Here is a 22,098-nt window from a genome sequence, read left to right as displayed (position 1 = left end):
TATTACTTGCTAAGCTACAACCCTAACTGGAAAAGAAGGATGCTGTAAGCCCAGGGGCTCCAACAGGGAAAGTATCCCAGTGAGGAAAGGAAAAAATGAAAAATAAAATATTTTAAGAAGTGTAACAACATTAAAATAAATATCTCCTATCTAAACTATATAAACTTTAACAAAACAAGAGGAAGATAAATTAAGGTAGAATAGTGTGCCCAAGTGTACCCTCAAGCAAGAGAACTCTAACCCAAGACAGCGGAAGACCATGGTACAGAGTCTATGGCACTACCTAAGACTAGAAAACAATGGTTTGATTTTGGAGTATCCTTCTCCTAGAAGAACTGCTTACCATAGCTGGAGTGTCTCTTCTACCCTTACCAAGAGGAAAGTGGCCACTGGACAATTACAGTGCGGTAGTTAACCCATTGGGATTGTTTGGTAATCATAGTATTGTCAGGTGTATGAGGACAGAGAATATGTAAAGAATAGGCCAGACTATTCGGTGTCTGTGTAGGCAAAGGGAAAACGAACCGTAACCAGAGAGAAGGATCCAATGTAGTACTGTCTGGCCAGTCAAAAGACACCATAACTCTCGAGTGGTAATATCTCAATAGGTGGCTGGTGCCCTGGCCAACCTGCTACCTGTGCTTGATTTAGCAGGAGGTATATGTGATTTCAAAATCCTAACCTAGTCCTCTACCTCAAAACCTGATTGTCTTCAAGGCATTGGATTGGGGGAAAAGCAAGGATTTTGCAATAGAAGTATCTGAACCAAAGTAAGAGATTGAGGGTTGCATGAAAGTAATCGACTATAATGCACTGTGTACCATCACCTTTACAGATGATACACCAGAAATCCTAGGCATATTAGAATTTAGCCAGGGGTTTGAAATTGGGTAGGTTAGGCTATGAACAATGCCATTGCTAAAGGAGCATTAGCACCCTCAGATTGCAGCTAGCTTGAACACCAACTTCTATACCATCTAATTCCACTATCTTTGCCTTCTTTGGATTCTTCCCTCATTACTCTATAACTACTAGGTAAGACTAATTTGATTAATAGATCTGATTAATTTAATTCATAGATTTACCTTAAATTCTAACTCATTTTTTCTTCAAATTCTGAATAAAAGATTCTGATAATTGGGGTTGATATCTTGTATAAGAAACTTAATCTTTTTTCCTATCCATAGAAGTATATACTCCTGAAGTTTGAACCTCCTTGACTTTATCTGGGTATCACTTGACAATCTCTTTTAACAAAATAGCAAAGAGAGAATCATCTTCCCAATCATTACTACCGTCTTGCTCTGCAACGGAATCCCTAGAAACCTGCTAGGCTTGAATCTGAGTTTAAGAGAAAGATCATTTAGCCCTTTAATAGAATAGGATCTCTTGCCATGTTAAATGATGGCCTATTATGAGTTCTCAGCAAATCAGAGGATTGGCTAGCCTATCACATGACCAGATTTGTCTGGTGACAAAGACAAAGGAAATAGGGAAGCAATTCAAGGGGACTCACTCAATTCAGCAACAGGAATCTCAAAGTTAATATAAATGTTTGTGTTAAGTTTGAACTGTGCTTTCATTAGGATTCATGTTACTGTATATACATAAAGCAATATCTATTGTATAAAACTAATTCAAAGAGAACTAATGTACTGTATGCGAAGTTAATTTGATAGTTGCAAGTTACTTCAAAGATTAATATTATTCTACTTTTCTATATACCCGGTAGTGGGGATGAACGTATGTTAATGTATGTATAGTGTAAACAAAGAAGAGCAGAAGTAAAAAGAATGTTTTGGTTCCTAGAGCCTCAGAAAACCCTTACAACTTTTCATCTGTTCCCTATGTTACCAACTAGCATCACCTTGACCACTATTTTCCCTCTCACAGAAGTGAAGAATGCTTTGAGTGAATTTAAGGAGTCTAGAAATGTGACTTAGTAGTTTGGTTAAACTGCTTTAAAATAATAATAAAAACAATTATAATTCCCTCCATTTATATTAGTCAACAGCCACTATTAACTTATATTAAACAGAATGGCACATTTTCTTAATGTTCAGTACATATAAACCCAAGTAAAAATACTAAGCTTATGATTGCTATTTGTTCTACTAAACTACTAATAAGTTACTTACCTGAATGGTTAAGAATATTTTTTGCTAGTTCCCTCCGCTTCATGTATGCTTTGTTCTGCTCCTGATGAGGTATAAACCATAACTTTTCTGCTTTCTCAATCAGGTCATGAACCTTAGAATTTTCACCATTTCCACTTTTCCAACCATCTGTATTTCCATCCAGCCCAAATGCGTGATGTTCTGGAAGGTTTGGCTGATCTGTTTTGAATGGTTGGTTTCCATGAGATTCTTGCTCTTTACAAAATGTGGTGCTGGAGAAGGAACTTGAATATGAGGCACTCTGAGAGTTGCTCTGACCCTGAGATGTATTTGCACTTGGAAGATTAAACTCACTTTTAACAGGTGGTGAAGTTGGTGGAGGTGGTAGTGGCAGTGGTGGTGGTGGGGGTGCAGCTGGTAAAGGTAGCAAAGGTGGAGTATTGGGGAAAAAATTTCCAGTTTGTTCTAAAGGACTATAGTCTTGGGAATCATTACAAATTTCTGGTGTAAATGAGTAACTTAAATGAGATCCAGATGCCGACTGAGTATCTGACAAATAACGTAAGGGTGGTAGGGGTAATGTTGAAGATGCAGAAGTTGGATATGCCGGAGGAGCTCCCATGTTGCTTTTATGATCTATCAAAATATTTGAAAGGTTCTGCCCATCATATCTAGATGTGTGATGATATAAAGAATAATCTTCTGGAGTTGAATGCTGCTGGGAATGTAAATTGTCATGAGTGCTTGATGACGAATGACTAGCAGATGAGAAAGACAGTGCATTTTGAAAATGTGCTTCATAAGAAGGAGGACTCAAAGACCTTTCTGCAGATAAATCAACAGAATTAAATTTGTCTCCATTACAGGGATGCTGCTCTGGAGTTAAACTTTTACCAACCCCTCCATGCTGTAGTTCGTCAACTGCACCTGAATGATGATCAGAATTATCAGTATACATGTTTACATTAGCAGATGCATAATGAGATGAGGACGACAGATGTGGAAATGAATACGGAGGAAGAAGTGGTGACTGACAATCCTTATCAAAATCACTGCCAATATGCTGTGAAATAACTGGTGTAGTGTCAGGTGACTGACAATAACTGGGGTGATGTGGAGAATCACTGTACCCTTGTGGATTTGGAAAATGGTGCCGTAAAGACTGAGGATTCTGTAAACTAATTCCTGAATGTGATGTAGACATTGAAGGAGTCATTCCTTGAGGGGATGTATAGATTTGTTGGTGTGAATGGGAATATGACGATGATGATGCTTGTGGAGAAGGACTGTAAAAGGTTTGCGGGGATTGTGTATATAGGGATGCTTGTGGAGACATATCATAAAGCGAAGTGTGTGATGGTGCAGCATATGAACTGGGCTGAGGTGAATGAATGCTGTTGTACGAGTTCATCTGTGGAGATTGACTGAATGATGCTACTGGTGTTAAGGAACTGGAGTATGGTGAAGCCTGTTGAGAAGCTACAGGATATGAACCTTGCGATGAATATGGCAAAGGAGTTACACTCGGAGAATCAGGGCATGGTGCTGATTTAGTAACATACAAATGAGAACATTCCTGTAATGACTGATTGCACGACTGAGAATTAGAAGTGTCGGACATCACTGGGACAGAAGAAAATAGAGGGGGTCCCATATTTTCATCACTGGTGCTGATCTTTTGGACTGCAGTCTGCACCTCAACATGGGGAGATGGAGAAGACAACTGGACATGAGTATTTGTTGAAGCAGCAAGGCCAGAGACAGAGCTTTGTGGCTGAATGTTTTGAGACTGAGCTGATGATGAAAGGGACTGAGAATAGTCAGAAGAGCCATAATTTCCTGGGTAAGAGGAAGGCAGGTGTGGTGATGAAAGTGCCATATGATATTTCATTGAATGAGGTGAAGAATATAGTGGTGGATCCAATGTTGGAGTGATGGACCTTGAATAACTTGGAGTAACATTGGTAGGTTTAAATTGTGTCAAGGAACACTCAGGTGTTCTAACATAGGAACATTTTGAGGAATCAGTAGGAGAATGCCTCCCACTCTTAGTAGTACACAGTTTAAGCTGAGTACTTAGGTGATTAGTAACTGAATTTGAAGTGTGAATAGTACACTCAGATTTTATGGAACACGTTAATGATTTTGAAGGCACTGTTGGGTTACATGTTAAATAAGTACCAGATGCATTACATAAGGGGTTATTAGATTCAATATAACCAGTAAATTGAGGTGGAGTAGACGGCTCTCTTTCCTTCACAGCTTGCTGGGCCTTTAGTGATGAAGAGCTTTCACTAGGTAGTTTTTCTACTAAACATACTTTTCTTTTATCATTCTGCCTGAGTTTGACTTGAGAAGGTTTACCGGAATGTTCACGAAGTAAGCTAGGGTAAGGGGGAGGAGGATGGAGAGGAATATCTTGCTCTGAAGGGTAAAGGTCACTAGGCTGTGATACCATTTCCTTTGAGGGTCTCTGTTGTAAACATTGAGAGGAGTCATCTTTCTTGTTAAGACAAACATTACTAAAACTATTACTAACACATTCCTTTCCACTATCCCCCATAAACCTAGAACTGTCATTGTTGCTTTTTCTTTTCCTATCACCTTTAGCAAATGTCTTCCTTTTTCTTCTTTTAATGTCAGTTACAAGACCAGTAGGATCACCTTCATTCATTGGACTTACAACCTTCTTCTCACATATTTTGCGGTGTGCATTTTTACTAATACCAAGATAATTTCCGGTTTTTTGTAAAATAATATTACACTTTTTATCACTATCAATCTTTAAGGCATCTCTGGAAGTTAATGGGGAGGACTGTGAGATAAGGGGCGATGACAAGAAATTAGATGCTGGAGGACTAATTATTATCAATGTTTGTGCATCTACATGAGAGCCTTTGGGAAGGATATTTTTCACATTTGATCTCTTCAGTCCCATTCCTTCATTTATCCTATCTTTCACAAAACTATTTCTAGCTTGATCTGACTTTCCATTTGGCAATGTCTGCTGCACTCCAGAAACCTGAAAGAAGTATATACATAAATTCCATGAACTATAAATCTCATTACCCTTTTACCAATACCTATTTACATACAAAAACTAAAAAAAATTTTTACAAAAACTATTTGAAAAGAAATGTTATTTTCATTAGTAAAATAAATTTTTGAATATACTTACCCGATAATCATGTAGCTGTCAACTCCGTTGCCCGACAGAATTCTACGGAAGGGATACGCCAGCGATCGCTATACAAGAGGGGGGTGTACTCACAAGCGCCACCTGTGGCCAGGTACTGCAGTACTTCTTGTTGACACCACTTCAATTTTTCCTCGGTCCACTGGTTCTATGGGGAGGAAGGGTGGGTCAATTAAATCATGATTATCGGGCAAGTATATTCAAAAATTTATTTTACTAATGAAAATAACATTTTTCAATATTAAACTTACCCGATAATCATGTAGCTGATTCACACCCAGGGAGGTGGGTGAAAACCAGTGTACAAGTATATCAAGAAGCTAAGTATCCCGTATTTCATATTATCAGTTATTCAAAATAACAATGAAATTACAAGTACCTGGTAAGGAAGTCGACTTGAGCCATTACTCTGCCTTAAATAAGTTCGTCTTCCTTACTGAGCGCAGCGTTCCTCTTAGGAGGCTGAACAACTCTAAGGTGCTGAAGTATCAAGGGCTGCAACCCATACTAAAGGACCTCATCACAACCTTTAACCTCGGCGCTTCTCAAGAAAGAATTGACCACCCGCCAAATCAACAAGGATGTGGAAGGCTTCTTAGCCGACCGTACAACCCATAAAAAGTATTCAAGAGAAAGGTTAAAAGGTTATGGGATTATGGGAATGTAGTGGCTGAGCCCTCGCCTACTACTGCATTCGTTGCTACGAATGGTCCCAGGGTGTAGCAGTACTCGTAAAGAGACTGGACATCTTTGAGATAGAATGATGCGAACACTGACTTGCTTCTCCAATAGGTTGCATCCATAACACTCTGCAGAGAATGGCTCTGTTTGAAGGCCACTGAAGTAGCCACAGCTCTCACTTCATGTGTCCTTACCTTCAGCAAAGCAAGGTCTTCTTCCTTCAGATGAGAATGTGCTTCTCTAATCAGAAGCCTGAATAGTAAGAAACTGAGTTCTTAGAACTTGGAAAAGAAGGTTTCTTGATAGCACACCATAAGGCTTCTGATTGTCCTCGTAAAGGTTAAGACCTTTTTAGATAGTACCTAAGAGCTCTAACTGGGCAAAGTACTCTCTCCAGTTCATTCCCCACCAAGTTGGACAGGCTTGGGATCTCGAACGACTTAGGCCAAGGACGTGAAGGAAGCTCGTTTAGCAAAAACCGAGCTGCAAGGAACATGTAGCCGTTTCAGATGTGAAAACAATGATCCTGCTGAAGGTGTGGATCTCACTTACTCTTTTAGCTGTTGTCAAGCACACGAGGAAAAGAGTTTTTAATGTGAGGTCCTAAAAAGAGGCTGATTGGAGAGGTTCAAATCTTGATGACATAAGGAACCTTAGGACCACGTCTAGATTCCAGCCTGGAGTGGACAACCGACGTTCCTTTGAGGTCTCAAAAGACCTAGGGAGGTCCTGTAGATCTTTGTTGGTGGAAAGATCCAAGCCTCTGTGGCGGAAAACCGCTGCCAACATACTTCTGTAACCCTTGATCGTAGGAGCTGAAAGGGATCTTACTTTCCTTAGATATAACAGGAAGTCAGCAATCTGGGTTACAGTGGTACTGGTTGAGGAAACTGCATTGGTCTTGTACCAGCTACGGAAGACTTCCCCTTGAGACTGATAGATTCTGAGAGTGGATGTTCTCCTTGCTTTGGCAATCGCTCTGGCTGCCTCCTTCGAAAAGCCCCTAGCTCTTGAGAGTCTTTCGAAAGTCTGAAGGCAGTCAGACGAAGAGCGTGGAGGTTTGGGTGTACCTTCTTTACGTGAGGTAGACGTAGAAGGTTCACTCCTAGAGGAAGAGTCCTGGGAATGTCGACCAGCCATTGCAGTACCTCTAAGAACCATTCTCTCGCGGGCCAGAGCGGAGCCAACCAACGTCAGCCGTGTCCCTTTGCGAGAGGAGAACTTCTGAAGTACCCTGTTGACAATCTTGAACGGCGGGAATGCATACAGGTCGAGATGGAACCAATCCAGCAGAAAAGCATCCACGTGAACTGCTGCTGGGTCTGGAATCGGAGAACAATACAACAGGAGTCTCTAGGTTATCGAGGTAGCGAACAGATCTATGGTTGGCTGACCCCACAGGGCCCAAAGTCTGCTGCAAACATTCTTGTGAAGGGTCCACTCTGTGGGGATGACCTGACCCTTCCGGCTGAGGTGATCTGCCATGACATTCATACCGCCCTGAATGAACCTCGTTACCAGCGTGAGCTTTCGATCTTAAGACCAGATGAGGAGGTCCCTTGGGATCTAGAACAACTTCACGAAAGAGTCCCTCCCTGCTTGAAGATGTAAGCCAGGGCTGTGGTGTTGTCAGAGTCCACCTCCACCACTTTGTTAAGCTGGAGGGACTTGAAGTTTATCAAGGCCAGAAGAACCGCCAACAACTCCTTGCAATTGATGTGAAGTGTCCTTTGTTCCTGATTCCATGTTCCCGAGCATTCCTGTCCGTCCAAAGTCGCACCCCAGCCCGTGTCTGATGCGTCCGAGAGGAGAAGGCGGTCGGGTTTCTGAACAGCCAAAGATAGACTTCCTTGAGAAGAAAGCTGTTCTTACACCACGCGAGAGAAGACCTCCTCTCTTCGGAAACAGGAACTGAGACCGTCTCTAGCGTCATGTCCTTTATCCAGTGAGCAGCTAGATGATACTGAAGGGGGGGAGGTGGAGTCTCCCTAACACGATGAACAGGGCCAGCGATGAAAGTGTCCCTGTTAGACTCATCCACTACCTGACTGAGCATCGGTTCCTTCTCAGCATGCTCTGGATGCATTCTAGGGCTTGGAAGATCCTTGGGGCCGACGGAAAAGCCCGAAAAGCTCGACTCTGAAGATCCATACCCAGGGAGACAATGGTCTGGGATGGGACGAGCTGAGACTCCTCAAAATTGACCAGGAGGCCCAGTTCCTAGGTCAGATCCATAGTCCATCTGAGAATCTCCAGACAGCGACGACTTGTGGGAGCTCTTAAAAGCCAGTCGTCTGACGGAGCCGGACACAAGATCATGGTACTGCTGCACAGTCTGTGAACTGTCAACCATGGGGAAGCGAGGAAGTACAGTGACAACCCGAAGCTGTCTAGACTGTCTGGGTCGTACAGACAACTCCTTATCGGGTTGCTGAGGTTGCCGCACTGCGTCACAACAAGTCACTTCTGCTGGTTGTTGAACGTCTTCCCAGTGACACACTGACTCCGTAAACAAAAAAATCCTCTAACAAGGACTAAGCTTGGACTGCATGTCTTGCAACACAGCTCAAGGTCTATGGGAGCAGGTGTGGTAACAGACGGGGTTAGCGACTGAAGTGGAACCATTACCTTCCCTGGGAGCATGTTATGCTTAAATAAAAGTCCATAGGAGGCTACGCAGCTAAAGGCTCCTCTCCAAATGACAGAGTCCTCAAGGGAATATCAGAAGGAGGGAGAAAAGCACTTTCTCATCTACAGGGACCATATCCGAGAAAAGCTAAGTTCTCTCAGTGAGGGTTTCACTGGTGCAAAAGCAGCAGACTAGAAGGCAACGTTATGAAACTGCTTGACAGTCTAGTGAGTTGGCAACAACCAAAGAAGTGTGACTGAGAAGCATGCGGTAAGGTATGCAGAGCATGTTGTATGCAGAGCATGCTGTATGCAGAGCATGCTGTATGCAGAGCATGCTGTATGTAGAGCATGCTGTATGTAGAGCATGCTGTAAGGTAAGCAGAGCGTGTTGCATGGCGTGTAACATTTCTCAGAAATTCCATGACCAGTGCTAGAGTGAGTAATATCGCATTACCGTCCATTGAAAGTGCACGTGCCGAGGGAATTGATTTAGACTGTTTTGTTGATGAATTTGATAGCCGGCATGATAATCGTAGAATTAAGCTACACTAAATGTACTAAAGTATAATCTACTTCACCTCAGGAAAGGGAAACTCGCCCTGTTGGCAACACTGCATTACTTCATGCATGCTTGCATGGGGTTTAATATCAACATAATATTACCTTACATTCATAACTCATGATTCATTTTGTTTAGAAGATATTTTTTGCCATATTTTGCGATTTGTTAAAAATATATTGCAAGGAATACATATATATTTTTATAAGTAATACAAATAACCTCCATTATCATAATGTTTGTGTAGGCATACATGTATATGATTACAAATGCAAGTTATGAAAGTAATGAGGTGTTATTATTGTCATTTGTTATTCCCAAGTTGAATGGGAAGAAGCTCAAGTTGAGGAAAAAATGGCAGATGCATGCGTTGAGGTGGCTGACTCATAGCATGAGATTGCTGCCTCAAGAGTTGCGCTTGCTGTAAGGGTTGCGGATGCGCAGTAGCAGGTTCCTGAGGAACGAGTTAAGGTTCCTGAGGTGTGAGCTGCGAGAGTTGAGGTAGCGGCTGCGCAGAACGCAGTTCTTGTCTCGCGAGTAGAGGTTCCTGAGGTGCTAGCCTAAGGAGTTTGCCTCATTGATGGAAGAGGTTGTCGTACCTCAAGAGATTGTTGCCTCGCTGGTGGAACCGCAAGCGGAAGCGGAGGAAGTAAGGCATAAGACTCCTGCTCCCATTGCTGAGGTTGCCTTAAGGAAGGTTAAGGTTGCTGCACAACGCTGGTAACTGGCAACTCAGAACGCGGTAAGGTAGCCTGAGGAACCTCAACTTCGTACGCCTGGCAGACTGGACTGCGGTGAGGCGGAGCTCTCGCAGGAGGAGGCGGAGGTTGCTGCACACCGCTGGTAACTGGCAACTCAGAACGCGGTAAGGTAGCCTGAGGAACCTCAACTTCGTACGCCTGGCAGACTGGACTGCGGAGAGGCGGAGCGTTCGCAGGAGGAGGTGTAACCTTCTCAGCCTGAAACTCACGCATTAAGACCGCAAGCTGCGACTGCATGGACTGCAGCAAAGTCGTCTTGGGATCAACAGACGATAAGGTCTGTTGAGGCAAAGCCTTAATAGAAGATGAGGTCTGTTAAGGCATCGCCTTACCTCTCTTAGGAGGTGTGCAGTCACCTGATGACTGAGGAGAGTCAGAGCTAACCCAATGACTGCATCCGGGTTGTTGAACTCTAACTTCGTACGTCTGGCGTAGGTCTGGACTTTACGTTTAAGAGGTCTTGAGACCTGAGACCAGCGTTTTCTCCCCGAAATTTCTTCTGCAGACGAGCAAAATAAGGGCTCAATCGTCTGCGGGTGGGAGTGACGGTCTCTGTAAGACACGCCTGCAACCACCGAGGATACTTCTGTGCGCCGATCAAGGCCTGCCGAACCCTTTTGCCCTTCGACATTGCTTCTCCCCTGGGCTTGGGAGCTTGCAAGAGGTCCCGGACTGGGAGGACGACTGGCACGCACAGAAGTACACTCACGCACAACACTGACACACTTTGCGCTAATCACTTATCACTTTTGATTTTCTGTTTGCACTTATTTCACTGAACTCGAAACTTTAAGTGGTTTGTACCTGAAACACGCAATTCTATCCTTTCTCAAAAGTTAGTAATTGCGAAAACAGAATTACAATGTAACAGAAAAATCTAAAGAAAGATAAATAATTCAGTGGCTGGAAAGAGACTAAACACTAGATCAAATAAACTACGTTTAAAATCTCTCACCGCATAAAGCTTGAGAACAAGAAAAAACTCTAGAAACGTTTACTTTCTTCCCCTAAAGAGACTAGGGAGAAGAGCAAAAACGATAACAACGTTACTCGCTTGAACGAAACGTTTATCCTCCTCTTTCTCCCTCCGTCTCTATCTCTCTCTCTCTCTCTCTCTCTCTTGACTTAGAACCTGAGAGAAGAGCCCAATCATATATATCGTTAAAACATATTATTGTTAAAGGAAAAAACTGAAATATTTCCCAAAATGAAAAGTTCCTTTATTAGAATTAAAACCATTAAGTTAAGAAAGAATGAACAAAACGCTAGACACGGTTACTCTTACTGCAACGTGACACCGTGAAAATTCTCTCTCTATCGTAACGATAGAGCACAAGTTGAACGTTCTGAACGTCAACAACTGCAGAGACAAAACAAAACGTTAGTTCAACTTTGAAAACAGTACGAGACTATCAAAGAAATTCTTTCAAAAACATTAAAATAGCTTAATATGTTAACAGGTAAAACCGAAATGACGGGCTCAATGTTAATTAACTTCGGTACCAAGAAAAGACCGCCTACTATTAGGAAAGGTCGAATATAAACAAATATAAAAATTAATTTTAATAAGTTTATAATAAAAGGAAGTTAATCGAGGAGGCCTATAACAGGCGGAGAGATATAAAATGAATCTATAACTTTTGTTAAGCAAAAATAAGAAAGAGAGTCTATACTCTCTTAGACACCAACACTTCCGTCTAAGGGAAGGGTCGGCCATTTAAAGGTGAAAGAGAGTTCATACTCTCTTCGTCACCATAATTAATCAAATTAATTCCAAAAGTTAGTTAAGCTAATAATAAAACTTCCTGAATAGCGAAAGCTGAAATCTTAGAGCAATACTTCACCAAAAACCGTGAACAAAACTCCAAAATTATAAGCGTATCCATGAACGTCTTGCCGGAAGCACGACAGAGGAAAAATTGAAGTGGTGTCAACAAGAAGTACTGCAGTACCTGGCCACAGGTGGCGCTTGTGAGTACACCCCCCTCTTGTATAGCGATCGCTGGCGTATCCCTTCCGTAGAATTCTGTCGGGCAACGGAGTTGACAGCTACATGATTATCGGGTAAGTTTAATATTGAAAATGGAATTTTTCATTTAAAAAATTATCAATTTAATAATGTACTTATCAAATACTGTACCTGTACTTCATTTGGTATCTTAAGTGCAAGCTCAATGAAAATATGAAAAAAAGTTTTTCATGGTATTAAAACTACACTGTCCAATAGGTGACTCACTAATGGCATTTGTTTCTTCATAAACTACCACTTTAATACTGAGCACACTATACTGCGTAGATGTGAGTAGGAATACTGTATATTATATGAAAACTTTATAAATATTTAGACAATCATTTTCAAAATGAAAAACTGGCTAATTTCAATTAATTTTACCCAGTATCCATTTGCTGATTAAAATACTTTTCTAGATGGAATGATAGTGATCAACTTGAGGGCTAGTGAAAAACCAACTTCACCGGACAATGCAGGAATTTAATACAGTACAGTATAAAGAATATTTCTTTAAATATTTCTTGTCTGTAATTCTATCCTGTGTTGCTTTTCCTGCATTAGAAAAGGAAGAAACCACATAGTGGACTTACTATATGTAGGTAGTAAGGGTCAGCCCTGTGCATGGGATGTGTTGCACACTGACAGATGGGCTAGCAATAAAAGTAATAAAACCTAATTAGGGGCAAGGATGAAGAATCAAACAAGCAGTAAGGAAGGCATACAAGTAGCCAAACAGTTGCCTTAGCCTAAAAATCCAAGAGTTCAAGAGACCCTGGACAGGTATGTATCAGAGGAGCCAAACCAGCGAGAGCACTTATTTAGGCTAACAAGTGGTTGCGGGAAACAAGCAAAGATGCCAAGCATGTACAAAGGCTTACTACGGGAGGAGCCAATTACATAGAATAGTGAAGTCAGGGAGTGATAACAAACCACTACAGGTGTTCATAGCCCATCAAGGTGTGCAATACATAGAAAGCAAAGTTAGAGTTATCAGATTTCTTGCTATAGTACCACCCGAGGGACCACTTTAAACATAAAGATGAAAATTAAACAAAACCACCTCTAACAAATTATGGGGCATGAAGTTGAATCCTAACAAAACTCAAAGTATAATTGTAAGTAGGTCGAGCACAGTAGCTACTTAAACATCCAGATCTCAGCATTGATAATGTCTCTTTAACTCTTTACGACTCTTAAAATTTTAGTTGTGATTCTTGACAGCAAATTTACCTTTGAGAAACACATTAGGTATGTCTCTTCTTCAATTGCACAAAAATTGGCTTATCAAGAAAGTATTTCAAGATTTTCAGTGATCACTCTGTTCTGAAGAAGTGTTTTAATTCTTTCATTGTACCTTGTTTCGAGTATTGTTCTCTTGTCTGATCTTTAGCTCCTGATTCTCATCTTAATTTTTTGGACAGGAACTTACAGTCTATTACATTTCTTATTCCTGATCTACATATTAATCTCTGGCACGGTCATTCAATTAGTTCGTTATCCATGTTGCATAAGATTATTCCTAATTCTGACCATCCTTTACATTCAGATCTTCCCAGACAGTACCATCCTGTTCGTAATATTAGGTATGCAGTTAATCCTAATAGTCATGCCTTCTCCCTGAAATTCAATGCTGTGCAAGCTAAAATGCTTCTTGAATCTATCAAGTTATTCATGACTTGTAGCAAATGAAGTGCAATTTTCATCTAGATACTTTTTATGTAGATCCTAAAATACAGTGAAGACTTGGCCTTCTCTTGGATAAGAATTTGGCTGATAAGATAGGAATCCATTCATATGTTTGTTTTTGAATCCAAAGGAATAATAAACACTCCATTTCAACGTAAAATGCGCCTCTCTTCACATTGATGGTACAGTATAAGTTTTGAACAATGGAGCCTTTTCAGAATCACATCAAAATTTTAATTTATCTTTAATGGTCAAAGATTGAGGAGTAAATTTTCATATTGTTAACAACCATTCACAAATTAATTGCTCAACTTTGCAAAGTAACAAAGCTAACAGTACTTCAATCAGGAGACATGCACATACCTATCCTGTATTATCGAAATGGAGTCATCATCCGTAGTGTTATTTTCTTTACATTTCTAATATTTTCTGTGAATGTATACTACTGTACTATTTTCATAACTAATGTACATATTTCCTAATTTTATAAAGTAATTTTGTCTAATGTTTTTAGAAACTTTTCATGGTTATTGTGCAATAGAGCCCAAAGTCAGGTTGCATATATAGGAGTTAAATTTTGTATTTAATATTCAAGGATGAGCGACGTAAAGACGGAAATGACGTAAGGTGGGGAAAAAAAAAAAAAAAAAAAAAAGTATTACTGAGGTTTCCATCCCTCCCTACAAATTCCTCCCAAGGACCCAACCTGAGGAGCCCAAAGAATACACAGCAAGTCAAATTCATGGGAAGAAGAGAATAAGCTATAGTCTCCGCAGCACCAGTTTTGACATAGTCAAAGCCAATTCCAAAGAGTCCTGCTTAGCCAGTTAGCCTTTTCTTCTAGGCAAACTCTTCCCACCGTGGAAGACACAACTACTATACAGTACTTTCCCTCGTCACATTCGGATGGCTGCAAAGTCATGGCCCCTGCAAAGCACAAAGTAGATGGGGATCAACGACAAGTTCCAACATAAATTTGCCACATTTTTTGGTGGCTTTTCCCAGGTACAAATGCATCTCCTTACTGTTCTTCATTTACACTCTGAAAACAGAAAATGACCAATAGCCAAAAATAAATTGAGAGGGACAGCAACAGTAGACCTGCACTCGCAGACGAAGTCAAAAGTGCTAGTCTCTCTGACTGCCAAGTTATAACTAGCTAGGTAACGATTCACTGACTTTTCCAGCTTAAACTGAAGTCACACTCCTATCAATGGACAATGGTTTGTATATGTTCAGGAACAAATCAATAATCTATAGCTAGCATCTCGTTAAAATACTATAATAATCTACAACATCAAGGTAAAATAGAAAAGGATATTGACAGAAAAGTACTCACAGTTTTAGGTATCACAGTAGGGCAAGCAGTAAGTTTTGTGGTTGCCAAAGGCAGAATGACAGGAGCTGGCTGTGGTATACTCTGGACAGCAATACTGGAAGATGGCAATGTAATACTTTGGGAGTGTTCAAAACCCCCTCGCACTATTGGTGGAGCTAAAATTATTGTTGTTCCTGGAGTGGCTAGAACACTGCATACTTGTGACAATCCATTTCCACTTATTGCTGTCTTAGGAAGAATCTGGAAATCACAATCTTTGTATTAAAATGACAAATTTTTTTTAATTAATTTGTATTTTTTCTAACTATACAAACTTGAGTTCTTTGCATAGAAGAATGATAACAGTGAAGCTGGAATATAGTAGTTAAAAATGATAACAAGGTGCCAACAACCGTCCAGTAGTTGCCTGCCGGTAGCAGGGAGTCAACAGCACCCCAGCTGATTCACTAACAAACCACTTCAATAGCAGCTGGGACTTTCTAGCCCCAAGGGAGTTGGTACTGGCCAGAAAATACAGTAGGAGTAAAAGACTCAGGTTTGTACTATGTATTAAGGAAAAATACAAATTACTTTTAAAAATTTGTCATTTGTTCCCATAAAAATAAAAACCACCGTCCTTTACATAGGAGACTCATCCTTAGGCAGGAGGGATTCCCTTTTCCAACTGGCTGGAAAACTTAACCCGGGATAATCAAAACCTGTGCATCTATGATGCTGAAAAGAGTTATGGATCCTACCATCACGTGTCCAAGTGGTTTAGTAATACTGTACCAGAAGGTTCACAGCCCCGCCTTCAAGGGTTGTTCTAAGCCAAAAATCCTTGTCATAAATCTGGCAATAATATGTGATGGGTTTACTTGAATCACATCAAATTGAACACATATGATTATAAGTTTGCCTGGTTACATCACACCCCACCTCAAAAGGGTTGTGAGGAAAAAGACTTCTGTGACAGTACAGAACAACCACATGTTTCGTGGGTCTTACAGTACTTATTCATTAGATCGAGTCCCGCAGGCAAGGTTTTCCAAAGCTGTGCCTCAAGAGAGGAGAAGATTGAAAGGGAAAAGAAAAGGACAGTCATTCTTTACTTTGATCCCAGCCTTACATGTAACTTCTGCCCTCGATCCAAAGTTAATGGTCCTGCAAAAAGAGCCGAGGTCGCTATACCACATGCTGTACAGCTACGACAGGTCCCAAAGAGAAAATATCAAGGGACCTGTGGGTCACATACCTCAGATAATGGGCAGTGAACGTCGTTTTATGTTCCCATACACCCACTTGAAGAACCCTCATCACAAGAGAGATTATTATTGAATGGCAAGGAATCACTCACACATCTGATATCGTGTGCTCTTACCCGTGTTCTTTCTGAGGAAGAAGCGGAAGATGGAGAGAGTCTGTAATGACTTCTAGCAAGAGCAAAATTGAGTTCTCAGTTATCTTTTGTTTGTCCTCCCTGTACTTACAAAAAGATGTTGTAAGCAAGATCTAGTAGAATACGTATGCTTGAGATAGCACTTCAGTGCTCTCACCGGACAAGATAACAACTGATCATGATCATCGATTACCTCTCTCAGGTTAGGCTAGTAATCTGAAAGGATAAAAACCTGGAATTGGGTATCCATGGATTCTGGGTTTTGTCTACAAACTCAGGGACAAAGGAAAGCGTGACCTGCCTCCATTCTCTTGAACACGTGATGTCGAAAGAGAGACCATGAAGTTCCCTGTCTCGTTTAGCCGAGGCTAATGCAAGCAGGAAAATAATTCTAAGGGAGATATCCCTACCCAAGGCTAGCCTCAATGGTTTGTAGGGTGCCCCCTTCAGGGAACGTAAAACCTTGACGGCATTCCAGGATGGAGGTTTCATTAACTGAAGGGAAGGTCTGCTCAAAGCTTCAAATGAGCATAAAGATCTCCTACGAAGAAGAAATATCTACTACTTTAGTTTAAAGACGTGCCTTAAGCTGAGCAATATCCTTTTACAGTTGAAAAGGAGCAGAGCTTCTCATTGTGGAGGTAAAGAAAAAGGCAGCATTCATGGAATAGCGGCACCAAGAGGAGACACGCCCCTTCCATGAAACCAACAGCAGAAGATGGCCCGCTTGACTTGATAGACTGCTATTAAAATTTTTTAGAGTTATCCAGACATCTCTTGCAGAGCTTCACTCAAAAAGTCTCCCTCTAAGAGGAGATGCTGGAAAACCTCCATGCGTGAAGCCAAAGCGATTCCACAACACTGAAAAATCTGGGAAGAAAAGGTAATTTCCTCAGTCTCAACCAGAAGTTAAAAGTCTGGGTACCATTCTATAATACTTAAGGTTACTTTGAGGCCACGAGAATCGTGTTGAGATAGGGCGTCGCTCAAACCTGATTTAAGACACTCCTTATTGGCAGAATGGTGGAAAACCATAGACTTCAAGGCCATCCCTTGGGTGTTATAATGCGTCCTTGAACGCCAACTTTGGAAGTAGAACTGGAGAGCAGTAGATGGCGAGATTGTGGTTCAGAGAGGTGGTAAACAGGTCTACTGTTCGTGACTCCCAAAGTCAGGATCTCTGTTGGTATCCGAGGACTTAAAGACCATTCTGAGCCAACCATTTGCATTCTCCTGCTCAACTTGTCCACCACTACATTCTTTCCGCCTGAAATGAAGCGAGCCGTTGGGGAAATCAAGTTGAGTTCCACCCACTCTAGAGTCTACTGAATGTTAGCATAGTTACAGTGACATGGTACCTTCTTGTTTGTTTATGTAAGCTACCACAGTCTTGTTGTCACTCATGAACACCACCGAGTGACCTGCTAGAAGAGGGCAAAAGTGCTGCTGAGCTAGGAAGGCCGCTCTCAGTTCTAAAACTTTTACATCGTTTCGGTACTCCTGCTCTGACCAGAGCCCTGAGACAATATGACAATAGAGATGAGCTCCCCAAGCTTCCTTGGACACGTCCGTGAATAACAGGATTTCCGGGGGAGGAGTCAAGAGTAGGCAATCTTTCTGGAGGTTTGACTTTCAACCACCATTGTAGGTCCCTTATGGCCTCTTCCCCTCTTAGAAATAGTGAGAGAGGATGGTCGAGATGCTGGGACCACTGCCCTTTAAACTCCCCTTGAAGCGACTGAAGGTGAAAACAAATGCCAGGTACTAGGCACTCCAAGGATGTCAGGTGTCCAAGAAATTTCTGTCACTGATTTGCCGACAGATGGGGTTGTCGAAGGAAGGGGAGACCTACCTCTCGTAATCGGGTTATTCTGTCTTGAGACGGAAAAATATTCCTGAGAACCATGTCTATACCCATTCCTAGGTATGTGAGTCTTTGCCTGGGCAATAGCGCAGACTTCTTTCAATTCACCATGATTCCTAGCTCGTGACAAAATGAGATGATCTTGTCTCGGTGGAGGAGAAGGGTGGGTTTCCTCCGAGTCTGCCAGAATCAGCCCATTGTCTAGGTAACGAAGGAGATAAATGCAAGTGGTGTATAACCTAACTGAAACCTGAGTAAAGACACTTGTAAAGACATGGAGTTGCTGAAAGGCCGAAGAAAGGTACCCTGAACTGAAATACTCTGCCGGCTACCACTACTTGTAGATACAGTACTGTACTTCCTGGAGAATCAGGACCTAGAAGTATGCGTCTTTTTAGGCCTAGGATTAGCATAAGGTGAAAATGACTGATCACTGTTTGACCGTGGCTGCAGTCTCCATCTCGAACGGAGTCTCTTGAACAAACTTTTTTAGGGCTAGGAGGTCGATGACTGGTCTGAGGTGGAGCCGGCTGTGGTTGATTCAAGGAAAAGGCTTGATGTAGCAAGGAGTCCTGACTGTCCATCCGCCACTTCTCAGTCGTAGCTTTTACCTCTGCTGCTGGAAATAGGGCAGGACCCTTGAGGTAAGAGTTACGAAGGTTCAACCCTTACCGGTGACATATTCACTTGCGAACTTTGAAATCATAGCATCTTGACCTTAAGCACCCAATTGGAAAACTGGTTAGTCACCTGGTGCATTAGGAACCCTACTGCCTTTAACCCCATCTGAACAATGTCTTTCAGGGATTACCACGTCAGGGTCGGGCAAGTCCCTGGTGTCAACTAAGTACTGTAGCTAACTGTTCCTGACCAGGGGTTGATCCATGAAGTTGCATGCACTGTCTCTATAGCTGTGGCTTCCATACTTAATGCCTCTACAGCCAAGATGGAATTGGATGATGCTGCCAACCTCTTTGTCATTACACCTGGCATCAAGGTAGACATCGCGGGTGCTTGAGGAAGAGGGGAACAGAGAGCCTCCTGTGTACTGTAGTAATACTACTGCCTCACAAAAGCCTCCAGAAACTAACTAACTAACTAATAGCCCATTAACCCTCTGAATACAACATAGGACTTGGAGGGCGGTCGACTCAGGCTTACCCTCCTCTGTATCCAGAGGTTTTGATCCTGCTGGTTGGGAAAGAATCTCCTTGGATTCTTACGCGTCCTAATCGGGTTCATCATCCCTCTTGAAGACCTTTCCCAGTCGTCATCCAAAACAATGTCTCTCCCCACCACCCTGATGGACGACTGAGACGAGGGAAGAACAGATGATGTGTTCTAGGTGGACTCCCCTAAGGACTGAGAGGCCTGGAATCATTTCCTCATCCTAGGATCTGTAGGGGACTGGCTTCCAGTCATTGTTCTCTTTACGGTGAGAAACTCCAGTACCAAGGTGACTAAAGGAATCCTCTTGTTCCTAAGGGATGTCTATAGCCTGGGCAGGCTGTCGGTCACCTTCATCCTTCTTTCGCTGTCGGTCACCTTCATCCTTCTTTCGTCTCTTACGTGATGGGGTGCAAGCAGAAGTCACAAATTCAACAGGTGAGAGATCTCTCTCAGAGAGAGAGAGATACCACTATGAGGGATCTCTTGCATCTTTCACCTATTACATGTCCTGGTGTCCAATTTAAAGGGCATCAGATGCTAGTCTATGTAGCTGGCGTCGAACTCTAGAGGAACCGCTGGTCTGGTTGTTTTCAGCTCTGGAGTCAAGAGATGCAATAGGGGTTGGACACCTGATGTGGTTTGATGACTTGCTTCTTGTCAGTGAGGGTCTTCAAGAAGTGCCTTCTGAAGACGGCAAGGTTTCCACTGAAGAATGTGCCTAAAATGTTCAGGAGCACCATAAGAGATAGAATACCTAGACCAGGCAGGTGACGCGCACAGCACGTTCCGAACAGGAACTTGCAGATTTGTCTGGAGAAGTACACTTAGCACGTTAAGGATCAATGTTTCAAACGGATGCAAGCGAGATGTGTCTAGCCCGCTGAGATCACACGCATCTAGCACATTCAGGTGAGACACATATAGCAAATTCAGGAGTGATGCAACTAGTTTGTTCAGGAATGATGTGGTTAACACGTTCTAGAGTGATGTGCCTAGGAGTTCATAAGGAGAATGTCTATAGAGTTCATGGAATGCACAACTAGAGCATTCACACACATGGATGAGGTGTGCACAGATGAAGCGCATCTGAGTGAGGCGATTAAAGGAGAAGCACGTCTGGATAAGGCGAGTAAAGAAACACGACTGGGTGAGGTAGGTGAAGGAGAAGCGTGCTTTGTGGATGAAATGTGTTGGGGTAGGGTACATTCGGGCGAGGCATGTATAGAAGTGAGTTGGTGTGAGGTGTTAGAAGGTGTAGCACACCTCCTGAATGAGCACGTCTGGGGGGCATTGCGTCTCAGAGAGGCACTGGAAGGTGAGACACATATGGAAGAAGCACAGCTAGACTGTGAGGTGCTTCTGGGAGATACAATAGTAGCAGAGGCATGTCATGGTAAAGCTCGATTGGATGAGGGTCGTCTGGTTTAGGGTGAGAAGTTTCTAGAGAACCTCACCAAGGGTGAAGACTAGGCTTGCAACAACCCTGTGAGAACGCTCTGAAAAGACTAAGTACTCAGAAGAAGGAGACCTCCTGTGAGGGCGAGATTCAGGCACTCGTTCAGCAGTCCTCTAGACGGGTGACAAAACGCGTTTCCCTTGGGAAAGATGCCCAGGAGACAAGTCTCCCTCTGAAGACTTCAACGGTGTCTTTGGGATACCTGCAGCCTTCCCTTAAGACACTGAAGTGCTGACATCCTCCAAAGCAGTGGCTGCAAGATGTTGCAGATGGTCTAGAAGACAGAACCTGCTGCAACTTCTTCTCTGAAGGGGAAACTTGGATACCTAGGGAAGGCCAAATCAAATGAAATGCATCACTGGAAAGAAGGTTTCCCCTAAGGAGGATGCCCCACTATTTTGCTAGGGGAAACAAAAGGGGACCCTTTCCTCATGGGAGCTTGCCTTAAGGTTAAAGGGTCATCACTTTTACTCGACTGACCCTCGGAGGAAGCCAATAGAGAATAGTCAGAAGGCAGAGTACCAGAAGCGGAAAAAGAAAATTGAGCTTTCTTCATCGAACTCCCATGAATGATATGGCAGCAGACGCCTAACTAACTTGCATTCTTTGTTGTTGATGATGGTTAGCCACGCTACAACGCTGGCGCTCTGGCCTGGGAAGTCCCAACTTTGTAGCATTAATTGGAGAGGAGTAGGATGTCAAGAAAGCCAATGGTAAGGTGTCAGGCAAGGTTAACAATGGTGCATGCTCAAGCAATGGTTGGCACTACTCCCAGATAGACTAGCGAGTAGGGACAGAACAGACTTTTTTTATTTATTACAACCCTTGGGTCCTGACAAAATGAGAGAACTTTGTCTAGGAAGAGAAATAGTTTGTCCTCTGACTCCGCTAGGATCAGCCAATCATCCGAACAGCAGTACTGGTGGATTCCATTGACATGCGCCTACAAGGATTCTAGTTTGAAGATCCTTGTGAAGACTTGGGGCGCTGTTGTCAAGCCAGACACATGACCTTGAACTAAATAACTTTCCCTGCTACCACTACTCAGAGGTACTTCCTGAAGGAGGGGTGAATCAGGATTTAAAAGTATAGGAGATGTCTTTCAGATCCAGGGTCACCATGAAGTCCTGAGGCCATATCAATTGTCAGACCATGGCCGCAGTTTCCATCCTGAAAGGTGTTTGACAGATGAACTTGTTGAGTGCTGAAAGTTCGATGACCGGTCTCCAGCCTCTAGAAGCCTTCCTTA

General features: G+C 42.4%; 1 protein-coding gene across 1 annotated transcript in view; it reads right to left on the bottom strand.

Annotated features, from left to right (window-relative positions):
* The window catches only part of LOC137615341 (uncharacterized), a 64,832-nt gene that overhangs the window by 22,129 nt on the left and 20,605 nt on the right, over positions 1 to 22,098 (bottom strand). Inside the window, exons 3-4 of the mRNA XM_068345143.1 lie at positions 14,982 to 15,221; positions 2,139 to 5,139 (exon numbers count right to left, since the gene is read on the bottom strand). Coding sequence (XP_068201244.1) covers positions 2,139 to 5,139; positions 14,982 to 15,221 — 3,241 coding nt within the window. The remainder of the gene's footprint in view (positions 1 to 2,138; positions 5,140 to 14,981; positions 15,222 to 22,098) is intronic.

Source organism: Palaemon carinicauda, chromosome 21 (assembly GCF_036898095.1).
Source record: "Palaemon carinicauda isolate YSFRI2023 chromosome 21, ASM3689809v2, whole genome shotgun sequence".
Lineage (NCBI taxonomy): Eukaryota > Metazoa > Arthropoda > Malacostraca > Decapoda > Palaemonidae > Palaemon > Palaemon carinicauda.
Note: the sequence above shows the minus strand (reverse complement) of the source record. Positions and strands in the feature narration are given on the sequence as shown.